General features: G+C 31.5%; 1 protein-coding gene across 1 annotated transcript in view; it reads right to left on the reverse strand.

The window, feature by feature from the left end:
- The window catches only part of LOC127722179 (tryptophan 2,3-dioxygenase-like), a 57,518-nt gene that overhangs the window by 29,144 nt on the left and 5,133 nt on the right, over positions 1-23,241 (reverse strand). The window contains exons 2-4 of the mRNA XM_052229073.1: positions 3,934-4,024; positions 762-832; positions 446-511 (exon numbers count right to left, since the gene is read on the reverse strand). Coding sequence (XP_052085033.1) covers positions 446-511; positions 762-832; positions 3,934-4,024 — 228 coding nt within the window. The remainder of the gene's footprint in view (positions 1-445; positions 512-761; positions 833-3,933; positions 4,025-23,241) is intronic.

The raw sequence follows: 23,241 nt of genomic DNA on the forward strand, positions 1-23,241 counted from the left end.
TAAATTTGCAGCTTAAAGAACCTCACATATATCAGTTTGATTCTGTGGATTGTATAAATACGAACCCATCTCCTAGCAGAATTAGAACGTTAAAAATGTAAAACCAGTACCGTTTTTATAGAATCACGTGCTCTTTGATTCATTAGATTTGGAGAAGTGTTTGTGGAAAAAAAATCATTCAATAATGTAAACATTCAAAGTATAAGCAAACAAGAAATATGTATACGACAGATCCTATAGTGCTTACACACTACAAATCTTCACTGTCAAGCTGCTAACCAAAAAGTAAGTTATTCTGATAGGTATTTTCTTAAAAAGGGTTGCGAAAATATATGTTGGGCAAATAGACAAACGGAATGACGGACAATGCGATTACAATAATCCCCGCTCATAATTCGAATGTTAACTAGCTGAGAGTCTCGTAATCCGCGACAAAAGTGACAACCTTCCATATGAGAACAATTCTTTCCAATCTCTGAGTTATGGTCAACATTTGCTTCTGCTCACGTGCCTGAAACAAAGATTGGACAAATCTATTGCGAATCATTTCAAAACAGAATTATTTTATTTTAATTTTACTTATGGTTATACCGATTCCTTTTGATTTTGAACCATTTTTGTTTCTTCAGTTTTAACATTAAGAATCAACTTACAAGAATTGTTTTCAATGTTTCAATTTACAAAAATATTACTATAATAATTTCACATCGAAATTTCATTCAATTGGACATTTATTTTTTTGAAAAAAAATATTTACTTACCGGTTTACTGTCAAAAATTTCCATAATAGATTCCAAGTCAAATAACATTTGCTTGAACCATAACTCAAACGCTAACAATATACAATAAAATTAGATAACAATTAAAATGAAAAACAACCTCATATATTATTAATAAATATACGTATAACATATTGAGGATAGTTTAAATGTTGTTATCGAGCTCTTAACGGAGCCAGTATAGGTTTGGGACCATCTATACACTCAGTGCTATTTCAAAACATAATGATAATGACTGATCAACTATTTGTTTAAATGAATATTTGTTAAAATATCTAAACCAGAAATTTTTTAACAGTTATAAGTTCTGCTTCTATTGGTACCAAGTTATTTTAAATCTGACAACGCACACATAGACGGTTAATAAGTTAATTATAAGGTTATTGTGGTACAAATGTCAAAGAAAAATCATAGGAAACACTGAAAAGAACAGTCGTAGCGTGTCATTAGTTAACTAAGGTACGTAAGAAAATGAAATATTGCTTAACAAAGCGCAAACCTTTGTAAACCATTCAACTGTATTACGAAATATATGTATCAGAACAAATAATAAAAAAACCGGACCCAACCGATGCGTATTTTTTTTTTAAAGGTTGAAAAGTTATTTCTCCTTATGGCTATAGTTAGTGCTAAAATTAAGAGTAGGAAAATATATTAAAATGTTTTATAAAATATCTGCTGCAACTCATAATTGAAGATTTTTCTGGAGATGATTTAATGAACATACAAAAAAGAAATAAATGATAGTCAATTTAGAACAATAACAGTTAATTCCCCTTAGAAAATAAATTTTGTTACTATGTTCAAGATACAACTTCTATGTATCAACCTATTTTATTACACTATAGATTGCTGCTTGATATCATATCAATAGAGAATATCATATGGCTTTTTCAATATCACATCCGTATCAACCCGAGACACCAATATAATCCCAAGAGCTCTGCTCGAGGGATTATATTGGTTGAGGGTTGATACGGTGTGTGATATTGAAAAAGCCATATTATATACACTTTATTATATACATATACCTCACGTAGATGTTTTTTATGTGACATGACGTCATACAGATAAGGAGGTTTGAAATGACGTCATGCAGATTATAGGTTTGACATGACTTCATACAGATTAGGGGTTTGATAAAGCCTTTGCAACAGTAACTGCAATCGATGACGTGACGTCATACAGATTAAAGGTGTGATAAAGCCTTTGCAACCGTGCTGATATCGATATCATCACGGGTGGCTGATACAGCCCGCTGGCCAATGATTGTATTAAACATACAATTTATCTGTATTTACTACTAAGTATATAATAAATATATTTATAATATGTTGTGTAGAAGGTCAACTTGATAACTCAACAGGCTAACTTTCATTCGTTTTTCAGAAATTGATTTTAAAATGATATGCCTACGTTACTGTCAAGATCAGTTACATTTGTATTATCATTACCGGATTTCATTGTACCCACATTGCAAACAGCTTGAGTTTCATGATTCTCATGAATCTGAATTTCGGATTGGTTGAATAAGTTGTTACCACTAGCCTTAATATAACTATTACACATGCATTAAATTTCAAGATTTATAAAATATAGTGGTATAGGAATCAAAATATAATTTGGTTTTAGATATTTTACCAAATTTTCGTTCAAAATAGTTTATCAACCCTTAACGTACAGTTAAAGCTGGCTTTAGAGTGTCTATATGCCATTTTGTTTTTCTTTGATGACATAGTTATTGGTTTTATAGTGATTAAGATTATAATTCTATGTTGACTGCTGTACCCCAGTTTTTGACATTTTTATCTATTATTTCTGTTTGTTTTGCCTACACATTGTTGTCAATATAATGGAATTCTATGCGACTGTCATACAAGTGAGATGTTTTGCTAGCCAAAAAACAGGTTTAATCCACCATTTTCTACATAAGGAAATGCCTGTACCGAGTCAGGAATATGCCAGTATTTTTCCATTCGTTTGATTTGTTTGAGCTTTTAATTTTGACGTATGATAAGGGACTTTCCGTTTTGAATTTTTCTTGGAGTTCGGTATTTTTGTTGTTTTACTTTTTGATAAAGTATTGACGGGTTTTGCCACCCGGAAGCCAAATATATCAATTGTTTTTTCAAATACACTAGATATCTTTCTGGTGTTCTTCCTGTTCGTTGAGGATATAGACGCACAAAATTTAATATCGACTGTATACACATGAATGAGAGTCTTGGGAGCTTAAAAAACATATTTTGTACATTTGGTATCTGTACTTCCATGGTTAATACATGAGGTCAACAGAAATTATGAAAAAAAGCATCAGAGTTTAAGCAATAAAAGCTTGTGATTATCAGCAATTCAATTGAAACATTTGATTAAGTTGTCAATTTGACAACACGGATATAAATATAATCATCATATGACAGTACATTTCTGTTTTTTTTTTTTTTTTGCACTGGATAAAAATATAAAGAATCTTCTTTTGTAAAGCATTTTAATCAGCGCGGGAAAAATTTGAGGAGGTTAATTTAAGATTTGGAAATCTAACGTGCACCAATATATAGACGAATAACGGGGAAACCCATCACTTTAAGAAAATACAACAAAACACTGAAAAACATGTTATTACATATTTGACCTTTATTAAAATCTATAAAATTAAAGTTAGCAAACTTAAAGCAGATTAATGTTATTTATTTAGTATAAAAACAAAAATTATGTTGGTAAATCTTGTCGTGGTTATTGGATAATTGTCTCTTTGTGTTGTTGTTAATCCTGATTCCATCTACTAAACAAATCATTTGCAGATATAGATTCAATAGTTTGTTTTCAAACAAATAAAATTGTGTATTCAAAAGAAAGAATAAACTCAAAGTATAATTCCATATTGCGAAATAATTTTTATTATGGTTTATTTGTTTAGGTTCGACAAGCTCTACATCAGTGTTAAGATTTTTCTAGCTAAAGGATACATGATGACTTTTCAGAAAACATATTTATGAATACATCAGTTTACATCCTTGTTCACATTCCGTGTCAGATAGGTTATTAAAATTATATATCTGATATGTCAATTGCATTTTTCGAATATTCGTGATAATTTTGTTAAATTTCTAAGAGCTTTTGTAGTGTCTGAACAGCTTTTATCATTTAAACATACCTTGATGAATGATAATAAAGAGATGCTCGTCATGAGCCGGATCTTTGTTTACTTCGCTCAATCGTCTTACACCTCCTAAAACTTTTTCCAGCTATAAATCAGATAATGAAATATGTAAATACAGCTATATCGGAAACAAAAAAGACATATTATAAAATTATATAATGCAGAAATATGGCAAGCCAAAGTGGACAAAAAGAGCTATTTTCTTAATTTTACGAAATCATTTATTAATATTGAGAATTCATTTTTTAATATTAAGAATTCATTTTTTAATATTAAGAATTCATTTTCTAATATTAAAAAATGAATTTCGTATATTAAAAAAGATAATCGCCATTTCTTAATATCAAAAAATGAATTTTTAATATTAGTAAATGAATTTCTAATATTCAAAAATAAATAAAAAATCAATTTCTAATATTAAAAAATCATTTATTAACAAAAGAAATTCATTTTTTAATATTAAAAATTCGAAAGAATTTTCTTATATTAGAAATTCATTTTCTTATATTAATAAATGATTTTTTAATATTAGAAATTAATTTTTCAATATTAAGAAATCATGTTTGTTTACATATTTTTTTGTTTTATAGTGATTAAAATAATATCTCAATGTTGACTGATGTACCCCTATTTTTGACATTTTTACCTATTATGTCTGTTTGTTTTGTTCACATATTGTTGTCAATATAATGTAATTTTATTCAACTGTCATACAAGTGAGAGGTTTAGCTAGCTATAAAACCAGGTTTAATCCACCATTTTCTACATAAGAAAATGCCTGTACCAAGTCAGGAATATGACAGTTGTTGTCCATTCGTTTGATGTGTTTGAGCTTTTGATTTTGACATATGATTAGGGACTTTCCGTTTTGAATTTTCCTCGGAGTTCAGTATTTTTGTGATTTTACTTTTTTCTAATATTAAAAAAATCATTTCTTAATATTAAAAATCAACTTTCAGAGTTACAAATTAAAATCTTCATCACTAAAGAGTTTTCACTTGTTTCTTTTCTATTCAATAATTTTGCTTTCATACAACGTCGAATTTCAAAATCAAATCTACTTCCACTGTCTGATTCGAGACTTTAAGTTAACAAAATCATTGGCTTACACGTGCAAAATATTATAGAGGGAAGGCAATATGGAGAATAGGGGTCCGTTAACAGGTTAACAGGTTAACCAGTGGCGGATTCAGAAATTTTCATAAGGGGAAGGGGCCCACTGACTGCCTAAGAGGGTGCTCGCTCCAGTCATGCTCCAGTGATTCCCTAGATAATGAACCAAATTTTTCCCACAAATTGGGAGGGGGTGGGGGGGGGGGGGTCCGGGCCCCCTCGGACCCCCTAAATCCGCCTCTGTTAACAAACTTAATTTAAAGTAAAACAGTTAACCGAAACCAGAAATTTTAATAGGTTAACAGCTAATTCACTTAGTAAAAAGCAGTTAACAGTAAAAATTAGATGCAATAGAACTGTTAACAACAGCCAAAATATGGCCAAAACATGTTAACAGAAAAAGGTATTGCCTCATAGCGGGGGCGTAAATCCAAAATGGTATCCCGAGCATAACGAGATGAAAATATATTTGATTTTTTTTACTGATTTGTGCTCGATTTTAGCGAAAATATGATGCTATATTTAGAAGGGGTATTTTATCAGGATGTTGATTTTCTTTATGATTTTCACAATTAACAAATTGTTTAACCTTTTCTGACAGATGCATCAAATGTGTCTTTTAGACACAACTATTTCAAATTGTATTGTATCATCCTGAAAATGCATGAAATATTTTCCACCGGACGTTAAGTAACCATTAATCAATCAATTCAAATTGTACTTCATCATCACTATCTGAGATCATTGTTTTCCAAATAAAATTTTTGAAGAATTTTATTTTATTCATGCATGGATACATCACCTTTTTCTAGTTTGGTAGGGTTAAGTTGAAGATTCAGTTTTGAAAAGTTAAAAGGGCACCTAGTTAGGACGAAATAAAATTAACTCAGTAGAATGTTATATTGAATTAATCGGAAATTTACGACAGGGGGAATGAAAATAAAATAACAAACACCATTCAGATCCCGTCAATTTATTTTGTTCAATGCCTCTGAATAAAAATAACGGTATTCTGTATTCAGTAACGTCACACGTTTTCTGTCAAGTTCTATTAAAGCGTATCATTCAACTTTGAAGCAATGTATATAAAAAACAAGAATTGTGAAAAATGTGTTTCTATACATAAATGAATTCAGTATAAAATTTTTCTTATAATAATTACAACAAAAAAATGGTGACCCCAATTTTTTATTTCATATTCCGATGTAACTCGAATCAAAGTACAATTGTGCCAAAAAATTTAGAAATCAGGAGATATGCCATTTGGTATCGTTACCTTAAAAGAAGAAGGGAGAAAATATTTTTTACCAGAGTATTACTTTTCATTCAGACGCTTCAACACTGTAAATAATACAAATTATAAGCCAAAGTGGACAAAAAGAGCTATTTTTTAATATTAAAAAATGATTTTTTTAATATTAAGAAATGATTGTCTAATATTAAGAATTCATTTGCAATATTAAAATTTCATTTTCTAATATTAGAAAATACGGTATTTTTTAATATTAGAAAATGATTTTTTAATATTAGAAAATGAATTTATTAATATTAGAAAATGAATTTTTTAATATTAGAAAATGAATTTTTTAATATTAGAAAATGATTTTTTGATATCAAAAAATGAATTCTTAATATTAAAAAATGAATTCTTAAAATTAGAAAATGAATTCTTAATATTAAAAAATGATTTTCTAATATTGAAAAATAGCCCTTTTTGTCCACTTTGGCTTGCCATACAGGATATTTTTTTGATTTAAGAAAAAAATGTTTCTGATGGTTGAATCTAAGTACTGAAGATATTTGAAAATAAGAAAAATAAAACTCATAGATAACTGCATTAATGGAAGGTCTATTAACACTTGTGTAAGACAGGAGAAATTAAACTTATCCACATATTGAATCAATGGAGAAGACTTTATACTGACAGTCAAACCAGAAGTATGGCTAAATGTTCCATTTTTCTGCGAGGTAAAATCCTATAGATGATAAAACCTAGTATAATTTGAATAATTACATACTATAAACAAAAACTTAATTTTACATATATCAGTAATATCAAAACTGTGTACAGTGCTATTCATTGCTATAGGAGACAGTATTGGTATAACATATTGCAAAATAAACATGTTTTGGAAAATATTGTAGCGAAGGACATGCATAACAAAATGGATTCAAGAGAGGTGTAAGATACCAAAAAGGATATTCAAACTCGTAAGTCGACGACAAACTGCCATGTTACAAAGACAAGCAGCAGTCTACAAAAGTAAACAAAAACACCTTCACCTCTTTTGAAATTTTGGTTTTGGTTGAGGCTGTTCTTCGCATATATTTTTTATACATACTAACAATTTGACGATTTTTATTTAAATTGCAATTTGAGAATGATTAGATGATATGTTAGAAAATACAACCTCAAAGTGCAAATACGAAACTTGGATACTAAAAATATTGGTAAATACAGAAGTTTTTTTTTTTTATTAATCAGTTGAAAGCAAATTCATGGGAAACCATGCCTAACTTTTTAGCAGTTTGATCATTTTCTAAACCGAATATATACTTGCATGAAAGTATTTCATATATAGATATATCATCTCATGATATCACTATATTTAACTACAATTTTAATACCGGCTATATTGCGTTTTTGTTATTCAAATTACTGTAATCATTCAATTTATGCATTTGTTTAGTTATTTCAAATGTTTAATTACATAACTTTTAACGTTCATATTCTTCAATCAACCAAAACAGAAAAGTTGATTAAAAGCCTTTAAACTCGGAAAGTTCAGTTGCAGCACTGTTTAGGATTTTACGAAAATACCACTAACGTTTACAATTTATTAAACTTAGGAATAAATTATCTATTTATAAAATGTAGACTTTCAGTACAAAATAATAAAAGTAGGCGTTGTATGCATGTCATTTTTAAATTTTATTTTCTATTGCTTTGATCGACTAAATAAAACGGTTTAATTTTAAACATTTATTGTTAACTCAATCATTTGAGGTCATAAGGCGGGTTATTCAATATCACAAATGAGGGCATCATCAAGAACAAAATAGACATTGGAAAAACATGAGAGACAATGGAAAAGCATTTGTTAATAGTAAAAAATAGAAATAGGGTGTCCACCTTTATCATGATGTGTTTTGCTTAGCTATGCTTTTTTATAGGAATACTCTGTTTTCTGTTTATTTATAAAATGTTTACATAACTATATTTAAAACAAAAATAACGAGATGTGGTATGATTGCCAATGAGACAACTATCCACCAAAGTACAAATGAGGTAGATGTAAGCAATTATAGACAACCGTACGGCCTTTAACAATGAAAAAAACCTATACGGTATAGTCGGCTATAAAAGGCCCAAACATGAAAAATATGAAACAATTCAATTGGGAAAACTTATGGTCTAATTAATAACAAAACAATTTCCGAAAAAAAAACAAATATAACAGACATGAACCAACGACAACCACTGAACTACAGGCTCCTGACTTGGGAGAGGCACATAAAGAATGTGGCGGGGTTAAACATGTTTGTGATCGCTCAACCCTTCCCCTAATTATAACCTGGGACAGTGGTGTTACAGCACAACATAAGAACAAACTATAAAAATCAGTTGAAAAAGGCTTAACTCATCAGATCGATACAAAGCAGAAAAAACATCTGACAAAAACAAAGACCGGACTTGGCAGGGTATTTATACATCCCTAACAACATTAAAAGACACACAGTACAGATCTGGAAGTACTTGCAGTTACTGACAGCTAGTTCAAAGCCAATAACAACTTATAAAAAAATCATGTATCTAAGACTAAGATATCAATCAGTACACATCCAATGAATGTAGTGTAAAGACGTCATTAACAGTAAAAAAAACATGACCTTGTGCAATGCAAAAATATAGGTATCGGCAGATTGTAGTACCGTGAAAGTGCAAATGTGTATATTAATTATATTTAGTATGGTTTTACTGATAACAAAATCAATATTTATATCAATAAAAACAATATTCAAAGATTTAATTACAGTGTTGAATTGATGACCTTTTTGAGTAATTTTATTTAAAGGCTTGATAAGTTTACCGAGATCGTATCTAAATTTTCGGGCTCGGTAAACAACATCACTGTAAAAATTAGGATGTGCTATTCCGTTTTCTTTAGTATCAGTCAAACTTGCAAAATCTTTGTATTATGGAAGAGTTTAGTAAAGGTTCAAGTAATTTCTGGTTACGATATCTTTGAATGAATGATTTATCAGTTATACATGGATTTCACTCATTGAAATCCAAAACGTCAATACAAACACGGACATAGCGAACGAGTTGGTATATATAAACACCGTAAGACAGTTCCAAAGGAACATCACCATTCAAAAAAAGGAAAATCAACAATAGCGAAAGAAAAATCGTCCCTATTGTCGTAAATTTTTGTGTAGAGTTTCTGGTGTGAAACTGTCAGCAGCCGTTTCCCAATTTTTTAGACCTCACAGTAAAAAAATAAAAATTTCTAGCGAAATTGTGCTTGCATTCTCCTTTGTCACGGTTTGTAGTTGGTAATAACCCGGATTATCATCGGGATCTTCGTGACGCTTTATTTTACTTTATAAAATTAAACAAGCGCCGATTTAACATTGATCGATGTAAAAAAAAAATGATGAATCATAGATAATAAAATATTTTGTAAACAATATCGTATACGATGTTGGGTTTTAAATTTGTCGCGGGGGCTACTATACCCGAAAAAAGTCTGAAAAGAAAGCCAGATACTGAAGAGGAAAAACGAAAAACACGAAAGCAGTATGAAGAAAATAGAAAAGAACGTAAATTTAATGTGAAATGGACAGAGGGTCGTGAATGGCTAAAATATGACAACGGTGTAATGACCTGTGTAGTATGTGTAGAGTCAAATGCCTACAAACAACCAAACAATCTTAAAGGACAAAACAATTTTTTGGAAGGTTGTTCAAATTTTCGTATCTCAACAATAACTGATCACGAAGCTAGTGTTTCACATAAAGCTGCAGTTTCTGCAGCATCTGTCAAAAGTGCAATTTCTACATCTGGGGAAAACCTTCGGTCCACTCAAGCTGGCAAGGCATATTTGGCATTTAAAGAAGCAGAAATTGGTCGTCTGTCCTATTTATTTAGAAATATTCATGCTGTTATGAAAAATGATGAACCAATAACAGAATTTAAGTGGATAAGTCAACTTGACCAAGCAAAAGGGCTTGACTTAGGCAAAACTTATCACAATAATAAGGCTGCTTTAGAGTTTGTCAAATCTATTGCTGCCGTAGAAAAGGACAAAACAGTTGAGATGATCAAAACAGGCCCTTTTTTCTCTATCATGATGGACGGGTCTACTGATATCACTGGTGACGAACAGGAGGCTGTTTATGTGAGGTTATCTCACAATGGCAAATGTGTTGAAAGATTTCTGAGGATAGGGTCACCAGTGAGCACAACATCAAAGGAACTAGAAGTATTTGTTTTGGACATGCTTCAGAGCAATGGAATTGATAAAGGTATTTGTATATAATTATTTTTTTTTATTCTGAAAGTCTTAAATTATTGTGATTGAATATCAACATTTCACATTAAGACATGTTCATTAATTATCAATTTCAAAGCATACATCATCATTACATGTACTAGTTATTAAATGAAAATTAAACTACCAATTACTGTACTGTAGGTGACTACATACATGTACTGAACATCATTTATCATTATACATACATTACATCAGCTACATATTATATATTATTTGTTTTTAAAACTCAGTGAAGATGTTTAATACATTACAATAAATAAAATACTGTAGTATACTAATTGTAACCAACTTCTATACTATAATAAATATCCTTTGTAAGTTATTGTTCAGTTGTTCATGGATACGTTTTCTTATTATTTAAATGACTGTACAAGCATTAGCAAAAGAGATTTTCATTTATGTTCCATTCTTTTCATTATGTAAAAACATGTATTTTAGGGAAAATAGTAGCCTTAGGGAGTGATGGTGCGTCCAACATGACAGGGAAAAAAGGGGGCTTAGCAAGTTATGACACTTCTTATTGGACTAAAAAATAAAATTGAGAATGGAAATGGGGAATGTGTCAAAGAGACAACAACCCGATCATAGAGCAGACAACAGCCGAAGTCCACCAACGGGTCTTCAATGCAGCGAGAAACTCCTGCACCCGGAGGCGTCCTTCAGTTGGCCCCTAAACAAATATGTATACTAGTTCAGTGAAAATGGACATCATACTAAACTCCAAATTATACACAAGAAACTAAAATTTAAAAAGATACAAGACTAACAAAGGCTAGAGGCTCCTGACTTGGGACAGGCGCAAAATGCGGCGGGGTTAAACATGTTTTTTGAGATCTCAACCCTCCCCTATACCTCTAGCCAATGTAGAAAAAAACAAACGTACAACAGTACGCACAGTAAAACTCAGTTTAAAAGAAATCCGAGTCCGATGTCAGAATAGGAAACAAAAGAAAATAAACAAAATGAAAATAATACATAAATAACAACAGACTACTAGCAGTTACTGACATGCCAGCTCCAGACCTCAATTAAACTGATTGAAAGATTATGTCTTCATCATATGAATATCAGGCACAATCCCTCCTGTTAGGGGTTTAGTATTATACCGTCATAAAATATATGAGAAGAACATAACCCGTGTCATGCCAACAACTGGTTTTAGAATAAATATGTTTTATTCCGATGCAAAGACCCTATAAGTGAATCAATATTAAAGCCAAAATATGCAATCTTTAATGACCTGACAACAGTATCGTAACTATATCCCTTCTTAATAAGTCTGTTTAAGGGTTTTGTTAGCTTTTGAGGTGAATACTGACATTTTTGTGCTTTGTAAAGAATATTACCATAAAAGATTGGATATGAAATACCCGAACGTATAAGATGTCTGCATGTTGAGTTATATTTACGAATGATGTCCTTATACCGATGATAAAATTTAGTAAATGTTTTGACTAGTTTATGATATCAAAACCCTGGTGTAATAATTTTTCAGTAATATATAAATTTATCTCGCTAAAATCTAATACGTTGTTACATACACGAGCGAATCGTACAAGTTGAGATATATAAACACCATAAGATGGTGACAAGGGAACGTCACTATCTAAAATGGATAATTAACGATAGGAAATGAAAAAGCATCTCTTTTATCATAAATTTTTGTATTAAGCTTCCCGTTAATGATAAAGATATCAAGATCGAGGAAAGGACAGTGGTCATTGTTAGTATTATCTTTATTTAAAGTAAGTTCAACAGGATAAATTTCTTTAGTATACATACTGAAGTTGTCATTATTGAGAGCCAATATATCATCCAAATATCTAAAAGTATTGTTAAATTTTTGTATCAGATGTTGTTTAGACTATTTTTACAAAAAGTCCCATAAAAACAAACAGAAATTAATTGAAACAATTGGAATTACCAAGACCAAAGGTGTTATTCCTGGGAAGGTAACTGGGACCAGATGGCTATCTCATCTGAATAGAAGCATTACACGACTCCTCAGGACACTCATAAAATATGAGGTCCATCTATCAAACCTGAACTAAAATCCAAAGGCAGAAGGCCTTGTTAAAAATAATGCTAGGAAAAGCCTCGTGTGTTTTAGTCTTTTTCTAAAGCTAAAACTTTACATTCTTTAATTTCAAATTTCATATGCATGCTTAATCAATATTGTGGAAGTGCTAAAAAGTAAACCCCTTTAGGTCTATCTAAAGCTGCTTTGACACATAAGACAAATACAATGGAGACAAAACATAGTTGTTAATAAAATTAAGTCATTAGTTTTACTTTAAAAAAATTATTTGATAAAAACACACAAAACTAACAATTATCTCAAATCACATGTAGTACTTCCATTATGTAGGAATAGGCTGAATTATTAGTCATAAAGCCGTTTAAGTTATCACACTCTATCCAATATTCTAATTTCTCTCGGGAAAATGGTGAAGGTGTAACTGAAATATTGAGTTCAGGCATTTATGAAGGAGTGGCCCTAAAAGGTGTTGCACCCACAATGTCATATAAACCTGAAATAATAGATGGGTTTGTTAGTGCTTTAAGAACTGGATTTGAGGTTGATGTTATGAAAGCTACAGCCATTTTGCAGTTGAAAAATTGGCCAATTTATGACAGTCCAAATATGAAAGGTTTAAACAAATGTTGAAGTTGGTGCTTTTCTTTTTCTATTTTTTGTTCTTGTTCAGCTATTGTTGTTTTCATATTGTTTCAGTTTGACATTATTGTGTTTGAAAATTGGATGTTGTTATTTGTTTTTGAAGTTTCGTTTTTAATCATTCATGTAGCTGTTGGTTTCTTAATTAAAAAGCAATCAAAGATACTTAACTATAAGAAGTCACTTATTTATTATTTATTTCTCAACATGCTAATTTATAATGCTTAACAGATTATTATGAGATTTACATGTACACGAGACTTAATCACTAGTACACAATTGAAAAGAAAGGATATTGGGTTATTTGTCTATGTCACGAAATGATCAGTGCATGCACAGGAAAAATCACAAAAGCAAAGGAACAGTATTTTTATTTATATTGCAGCTTGAATAAAAGCTATATCCCCGCTTACATCATGTACATTTGTTATATAACTTTTAGATTATGCAGTGGAGGAGATCAAAACTGGCCATTTTAATTCCACACCGACAAAAGCATGTCCATGATGTAATAGAGGTTAAAGGTAAACTTCAACTCCTCAAAAAAGTGTTACATAGGAGGTAATTATTGAATTTTCTGTAATTCATATTGCTTGAAAAAAAAAATTTTCTTATGACTGTAATTTTTCATAAACATTTTTGTAATTGTGATTGTATCATGCATTCTTCAACTGGTGCAAAACTGCAGAGTCTTTCCTGGAGTGAGGTGCATGACCAAGAATTCCCTCAGTTTATGTTTATGTAAATTTGGGTAAATTTCGTCAGTATTTTAAGAGAATTCTTGATTATGTAACGAAAAAATATCTTCAAAGTAATGGTAAGTATTGTTGAATTCATCAATAAAATCGAATTTAGACGGGTCTTTACTTGGTTTGGCCTTAAACTGTGATTGATAACAGTACAGGGACAAGTCTGCTATTAAAGGGGCACAATGTGTGCCCATTAGAATACATACATGTCGATAAACTGTATTGCCAAAACGTACAGAAATGTTGTCAAGGAGAAACTTTACGGCTTTGATCATCTCATCACACCTCCAGTAAGTATATCTAATATATTTTGCTTTCTCATTTCAGAAAAAGGCTGTAAAGGCTTTATATGAGTCGCAGCAAAGAAAGTTGCAATCAAATTTATCAAACGACTATTTAACTGAATAGGAAAACTTGTGTTTGATAAGATTGTGTGGTATGTAGTATGAAGAGTGGAAAACTCAAAACTGTCAAACGAATCAAAAAGACCATCAAAAACACTTAATTTATCTAAACCATCCAAAGATTTTTATACACGCCAAAAACGGTTTATTCCTCCATTTTCATATGTTTAATCAAAAAACATAAATGATAAGATCTTTGAGAGTAGTTAAAAGCACTGAAAGATGAGTAGTAGAACACTTACTAGAGGCCGAGATGTTCATTACTAGATGATATTTATTCATTAAATGTTTAATCTGCAATTCAAGAAAAGGCAAATCGTTCATCTTTTTTTTATTCTTTTTTTTTTGGAAAAGGGGGGGGGGGATTCTTTTGAATCTTTGAAAATGTCGATCTTCATGTGTATACAACATTTAGTTAAAACATTTTCAAATCTGAAATCTTTGTCCCTAGAAGATGGCTTTGTATAACTATATCAAAATGATGAACTTGAGAAGAATTAAACTCTCTTGAATACAAAAGCCAATAACAAGTTCTCATGTGGATTTTTATCTGTCTTCCAATTTTAACAGCATATTAATGGTAATATATGATTTATAAGCACAAACAGCGTTTGTTATCGTATCTTGCCTAACATCTAGAATTTATCAGTGAGGATAGATTGAAAAAAAACTTTACGAAAAGGGGTGATTTCAGGTTCTCAATCGTGATCTTTCCATGTGTGTTACAATATTCAAGCATAGCCTTTATTAAGGGTATGTATCTCTTAGTTGATACTTTATTCCAGAGCTTGGGTTTCCTATCAAGATTTCCTCCGCCTCATTTTTAGACTTATACCTCTAATTTGAAATAAGTGGTCATCTCAATACCCGTAACTATGACAAGCGGTACGATTTTAATTTTGAAATTATAAATTTTCCCCACCTAAGCAGCAATATACCAACTTCACCTGCATATGGAATATACATTTCCCAACTCATTCGATATTCAAGAGCTTGCAGTTGCTACTCAGACTTTATAAAACGTCACCAGTGTCTGAGTAGAAAGTTGATGAGCCAAGGTTATGTCAAAGAACGTCTCGTCATGTTTCTAACAAAGTTCATTGGAAGATACCAAGACCTTGTACATGGCGGGATGTATAAGTACCGATCCATGTCATAAGTACATAATCAAAAATGGATAAACAGTAAAAGTTAGAAATGTACAAGGACAACAAAGGGGAACTTTAACACGTAATTAAGATGATAAACATTGTCAGTACCAAGAAACTATACTTCAAGACCATCATGTATTATTTGTGAAGTTGATACGGAATATTTATCACTCTATGGTCAATTTTGAGTTTTTGTCTTTCATTTTTGCTTATGTACTTAGTCTATATACCATTTTGTGTTTCTTTGTTAAACAGTTATTTGTTTTTAGAGTGATTAAGATTATATTACAATGTTGACTGCTGTTCCCCAATTTTTGACGTTTTTACCTATTTTGTCTGTTTGTTTTGCTCACACAGTGTTGTCAATATAATGGAATTTTAAGCGACTGCCATACAAGTGAGAGATTTAGCTAGCTATAAAACCAGGTTAATCCACCATTTTTTACATAAGGAAATACCTGTACCAAGTCAGGAATATGACAGTTGTTTTCCATTCGTTATATGTGTTTGAACTTTTCATTTTGCCATTTTATAAAGGACTTTCCGTTTTGAACTTCCCTTGGAGTTCGATATTTTTGTTATTTTACTTTTTGATAGAGGATTGTTGCTTACAATAAAGCTTTTTAACCGAGTGTCACAAGTGGTTAAGTTGCGCGAGTTGTCAGAGATAACCATGGACATTTTCAAATTGTCGTAACCACAGTTCCGTCCTCCCTCTTTTTCTCGACTGTGACATGACCGAATGATACCTATCACCGAATTTGTACTTACCATAAGCAACATGATAGGTGAAGCAGGATCTGCATACCATTGCGGGGCATCGGAGATCACCCTAAGTTTTAGATGGGATTTGTGTTGCTCAGTCTTTAGTTCTCTAAATAGATATTTTTGTAGACTTGATGGTCTTTTCGTGTTTTTTCGTTTTTTGCCAAATGGTTTAACTTAAGCTTATGAGTTTTGATTGTCCCCTTGGTATTTTCCGCCTATTTTGTAATATTACATCAGTATAAAAAGTAAAATAACAAAAATATTGAACTCCAAGGAAAAGTCAAAACGGAAAGTCCTTTATCAAATGACAAAATCGAAAGGTCAAACACATCAAAGGAATTCATTTTTAATGCAGTAAATATTTTCATTGAATAAATATTTAGCAACTCCAAATGCGATATGCACAACAAAATACCGAACTCCAAGGAAAAGTCAAAACAGAAAGTCCTTTATCAAATGACAAAATCGAAATGTCAAACACATCAAACGAATTCAGTTTTAATGCAGTAAATATTTTCATTGAATAAATATTTAGCAACTCCAAATGCGATATGCACAACAAATCGATTTCATACGTCTAGGTTTTTGTTTATTTAATAGGTAAATGATAATATACAGTTTATCAGACGTTCATATTGTTTCCGTCTTCTAGTCTAGTAAATATTCGGTTAATAGATATTTGCAATAATAAAAATTACATCACCAGATGAACTACCAACTTTTCAATGCTTCCTGCTTGTTTAATTTAGAACTGAATTAAACAATAATACTCATGAGTTTGTATGCTTTGGTAAACTATGGAGGTATTCACACAAGGAATTTAATTTTAGGTAACAATATAAATGATTTTTTGTAATTAAGTAGATGATTTATTTTACAACTTGTTGCGTAATCTTGTTTTGGTTGTGATAATTACACATGTCCATGTTTGATATAAATGGAAACCGGACGAACATATCGAATCATCATACAAACATAAAATATAGATGACTTATAACTAAAGCGTGACCAGCAAACCAAGTAGAAATCCATAAAGATTTTATTGGATAGAGTAAATAAAAATAAAACAAGTACGTCTTGGTATAAATAATGTGGCTAACTTTTTTAGAAAGATAAAAAAAAAGACAGTTTCATTAAAATCAACAGGGAAACAAGACACACAATTATATAAATCAGTTTCATTCCTGAAAACAGAGCCGACTATTCTGTGAATCAGATGTGAATACTAAAAAATTTCAAAGATCTGTTAAGAGTACAATCTAAGTGTATTTCTTCTTGCACTTGTATAAAAGATTTTACACTGGATTTCCCCTATTTTTTCTAGCTTTCCGATCTTTAGCTTTTAGTGTAGTGGGTCTTTTTCTAAGTTGATTGGTTGTCGTGTATCTTTTCGTCTTTATCGTTTGACCATGATGTCCTTGTCATGTTTTTTGATATGAGTTTCAAAGCTACTTTGGTATCTTCTTACTTCTGCACAAGGTTATCATATTTTGCTAGATCAGAGTGTCAAGGGTTTTTTGTTATAAAATTTGTACTGAAAATTTATGTTATTTACAGAATGTTTGTGTCCGTATTACATTATGTTGAGCTACATAAAAATCAGTGATGTTAGAGATTTATTATTTCTATCTTTCATATTTTCTAAAACATTATTTAAATTAGATGCATACTGGGGCATACGTCCAAGCGATAGCAACATTTCACATTTTAAGAGGAAGACATTAAAGGGAAACATATGGACTCAAATATGATAAAAAGAACAGAAAAGCAATTCGTACTTACCAAATTTAAGACAAGTAAGATATTTAACTATAGGAAGGAAAAGCCGCCATTTTGCTATGAATTAAGGCAACAATATTTCAAATCTCATTAATCGATTAAGAAGACAAGTAAAGGTAACATACAAAACTTGAGAAAATCGCATGAATCCTTAAATAAGTGAGATCGTGTGTACTAACAGGTTAGCACCTCCTTGTATGCATGCATTACCCGCCTCATAAATCCACAATCTGTCAAAATGTCATATTCAAGAATAGAAAACAATCTTTGAAATAACAGATAAGACTACTTTTCTGGTATCTAAACAGCTAAGGCTGCTAAAACATGTTGCTTGTGAGTTGAGACTATAACATGTCGTATCAGTCAGTCAACCAATTCATGATGGTGACCATAAAACTTATGTAGGGTCGATATCAGTTGTTCTTCCTTATTACTTTGTTGAAGCAGTTTTTATGTAAGAAGCAATACCTTGCTAATGAAGTCCGTGTAGTATTAACGTGTATGAGTGTAACGTAATAATGAGAATAAGTAAACGCCATACGATTGAACAGATGCTATTTTACTGCTGCGAAATTGGAAGTTGAAAAACTGAAGTCATCAGGCTTGTCATGAACTTTAGTTTAAAGTCGTCCATCTATTTCAATATCGAGGAAAATCTTCGTTCCAGAAGTATCCTTAATACCAGATTCACTGGGATATATGAGAGGAGGTTGGATAGCTCTAATATGGACCTTATTACTAGCTAAAATTTCAATGAAGGATTTATTGATCAATTTCACAATGAATCATAACTTATACAATAACAAGATAGAAATAATAAAATTGAGAATGGAAACGGGGAATGCGTCAAAAAGACAACAACCCGACCAAAGAGCAGAAAACCGCCCAAGGGCACCAAAGGGTATTCAACACAGCGAGAAAATCCCGCACCCGGAGGCGGGCTTCAGCTGGCCCCTAAACAATAATAAATACTAGTTCAGGAAAGTCTTTTTGAAAATTTATGAACTAGCATTCTTTTCATGACGTAACAAAAAGAACAAAACTTTTATTTTCCACAACATTTCAGTGAAAACGGGTCAATTTCCATTGATTTTTAGGAATGGAAACATATTGCGCATGCGTCGATAAAAATATCTTCAACGTTATGTTCATTATAACAAATAACATATCGGATTTGAATATTTAGTATGTGGAAGCATGTACTTTGTACTTCCAATGTCTACTTTCGGCTGAAATCCAGACGATTTTGTCACATTTCACAGGCCTACTATTTGAGGTGTACATTACACCGCTTTATAAGAAACTCTTGACAAAAAAGCTACAATTGGCTTTCTTACAAGTTTTACCATCAACTTAAAACCTGTTTTTATCTTAAATAGATGGGACAAATATAGCCCTCAACAATTTTACTCCATAGTAATTTTTTCAATTTACCTATTTCTTCAATGCTGAAACCCAAACACATTATTTCCACAGATGTATCAATACTTGAATACCTAAGGTGTTATATGACCAAAAGTAACATACAAAATGGGGAAAATTTAGTAAAAATCGTCATTTAAGAGTGATAACTCCTATAAGGAACCAAATGACGATTTCTGCAATTTGACTTATTTGTAGATCTTGTCTTACTGATCCTTTTTGCTGTTTGAAGTTTCTATCTATGCATTAGTTTATAAGTTAACAGGCAACAACGAAAAAAAAGGTTAAAATCGTCATTTAAGGAAATTCCCGCAATCGACTAATCTGTTGATTTTGTCTTACTAATCATGTTTGCTTTAAAAATTTCTATTTATCTATTACTGTTCTCAAGATGATAGGCAAAAACGCAAACAAATGTAAAATTTAAAGACAGGCGAAAGTCACCAAAGGGATATTCAAACTCGTAAGTGGAAAACAAACTAACAATGCCATGGCAAATAAAAGAAAAACGACCAAAAGACAAACACCAGTACACAGAACACAACATACCTGCCGACAAAGTAGCCAACAATGTGGTGGTGGTATGACGTAAATACAACACGGAAGTCCTTAAAAACGAAATTATACATTCAACTACATTCAAGATCGAGCGCTCCACAGAGAGTCAAATAGTACATAATCATGTCCCTACCACAGCCAGCTTGAGGCGTTATCTGAACATTTGAAGGTCCCCAATATTAATTGGTTACATAAACTACAACCAAAGAACCCGTAAAATATCTTTTCATCTCGGCCTATAGTAAGTGTTCTTCTACTCATCTTTCAGTTCTTAACTGCTATCATTGAACTTTTCATTTTTTTTTTGTACTAAAACATACGAAAATAGTGGAATTAACTAATATTGGAGTGTAAAACATTCTTTGGATGTTTTAGATAAATTACGTGTTTTTGGTGATTCTTTTGATTCGGTTGACAGTTTTGAGTTTTCCAATCTCTATACTACTCTTCCACACAATCTTATCAAACAACAGTTTCTTATTTAATCAAATGGTCGTTTGAAAAAAAATATGTTGGTGCAACTCATGAAAAGCCTTTTTTCTAATGAGAAACATAAATATGCTAGATATACTCACTGGAGGTGTGATGAGATGAGCTGTAAATATGCTCCTTGACAACATTTATGAAATAAAGTTTACCGACAGGTTGTATTTTCTCCTATAGGCACTAATTGTGTCCCTTCAATAGCACACTTGTACCTGTACTGTGAATAACCAAACTCAGTAAAAACCCGTCTAAATTCCATTTAATTGATGAATTCAACAACACTTACTGTTACCTTGATGATCTTTTTTCGTTAAATAATCAAGAATTATCTATATATACTGCCGAAATTTACGTCTGTACTATTATTTGTCTGTTTGTCTTTTTGTTTTTGGCCATGGCGTTGTCAGTTTGTTTTCGATCTATGAGTTTGACTGTCCCTCTGGTATCTTTCGTCCCTCTTTTACACAAAGGAACTCACTTTAAATAAATTAAATATTACCAGAAATAACTGTTCGTTCTTAGATTTAGATATTCCAGTTTTACACGAGAAACTCTTCACAACAGGAACGATTTTCTTTCCCTATTGTTCATTGCCCTTTTTTTGGATGATGATGTTCCTTTGGCACCGTCTTACGGTGTTAATATATCCCAATTTGTTCGCTATGCCCGTGTCTGTAGTGACGTTTTAGACTTCACTGAGCGTAATCTATGTATTACTAGTAATTCATCAAGTCAGGGATTTGTTACCACAGATTACTTAAAACCTTTACTATATTCTTCCATAGATACAAAGATTTAGCTTGGAAGTTTGACTGTACCTGAAGAAAACTTTGTTCTTATGCTGTACCGGTACACCACTGTCTCAGGTTAGGGGCGGGTTGGCGCCTTCAAATATTTTTAACCCCACCACATATTTATGGCTTGTCTAAAGTCAAGAGTCATATTTGTTTTTCGTAAATTCTTTTGTTATAAATTATGCCGTTAGTTTTCAATTGAATTGTTTTATATTTTTCATGTCAGGACCTTTTATTGACGACTATAAAGTATGTGTATTTCTCGTTGTTGAATGCCATGCCGTTGCCTATATTTGCCTATATTTGCCTATATCCACTTCATTTGAACTTTGGTGGATAGTTGTCTCATTTGCAACTATACCACATCTCCTTATTTTTATATAGAAAACTAAAGACAGAGCAACACAAATCCCACCAATTACTCCATTAAGGAACAATTTGAGATATGTAGACTGGCCTTTGTTAATCTTGTATCTTTTTTAATTTTAGTTTCTTGTGTATAATTTGGAGTTTAGTATGACGTCCATTATCACTGAACTAGTATACATATTTGTTTAGGGGCCAGCTGAAGGACGCCTCCGGATGCATTGAAGACCCATTGGTGGCCTTCGGCTGTTGTCTGCTCTATGGTCGGGTTGTTGTCTCTTTGACACATTCCCCATTTTCATTCTCAATTTTATGACTTGTAGATTTTTCCTTGCAGATCATTTTTAGTACATAAAGTGTATGTCTATCTATTATAATTTTCAAGATAAACGGCAAAATTGAAAAATCCGTCATTTAAGGGCACTGTACTGTGAATAACCAAACTCAGTAAAAACCCGTCTAAATTCCATTTAATTGATGAATTCAACAACACTTACTGTTACCTTGATGATCTTTTTTCGTTAAATAATCAAGAATTATCTATATATACTGCCGAAATTTACGTCTGTACTATTATTTGTCTGTTTGTCTTTTTGTTTTTGGCCATGGCGTTGTCAGTTTGTTTTCGATCTATGAGTTTGACTGTCCCTCTGGTATCTTTCGTCCCTCTTTTACACAAAGGAACTCACTTTAAATAAATTAAATATTACCAGAAATAACTGTTCGTTCTTAGATTTAGATATTCCAGTTTTACACGAGAAACTCTTCACAACAGGAACGATTTTCTTTCCCTATTGTTCATTGCCCTTTTTTTGGATGATGATGTTCCTTTGGCACCGTCTTACGGTGTTAATATATCCCAATTTGTTCGCTATGCCCGTGTCTGTAGTGACGTTTTAGACTTCACTGAGCGTAATCTATGTATTACTAGTAATTCATCAAGTCAGGGATTTGTTACCACAGATTACTTAAAACCTTTACTATATTCTTCCATAGATACAAAGATTTAGCTTGGAAGTTTGACTGTACCTGAAGAAAACTTTGTTCTTATGCTGTACCGGTACACCACTGTCTCAGGTTAGGGGCGGGTTGGCGCCTTCAAATATTTTTAACCCCACCACATATTTATGGCTTGTCTAAAGTCAAGAGTCATATTTGTTTTTCGTAAATTCTTTTGTTATAAATTATGCCGTTAGTTTTCAATTGAATTGTTTTATATTTTTCATGTCAGGACCTTTTATTGACGACTATAAAGTATGTGTATTTCTCGTTGTTGAATGCCATGCCGTTGCCTATATTTGCCTATATTTGCCTATATCCACTTCATTTGAACTTTGGTGGATAGTTGTCTCATTTGCAACTATACCACATCTCCTTATTTTTATATAGAAAACTAAAGACAGAGCAACACAAATCCCACCAATTACTCCATTAAGGAACAATTTGAGATATGTAGACTGGCCTTTGTTAATCT

Source organism: Mytilus californianus, unplaced genomic scaffold, assembly GCF_021869535.1.
Source record: "Mytilus californianus isolate M0D057914Y unplaced genomic scaffold, xbMytCali1.0.p SCAF_1, whole genome shotgun sequence".
NCBI classification, from domain to species: domain Eukaryota; kingdom Metazoa; phylum Mollusca; class Bivalvia; order Mytilida; family Mytilidae; genus Mytilus; species Mytilus californianus.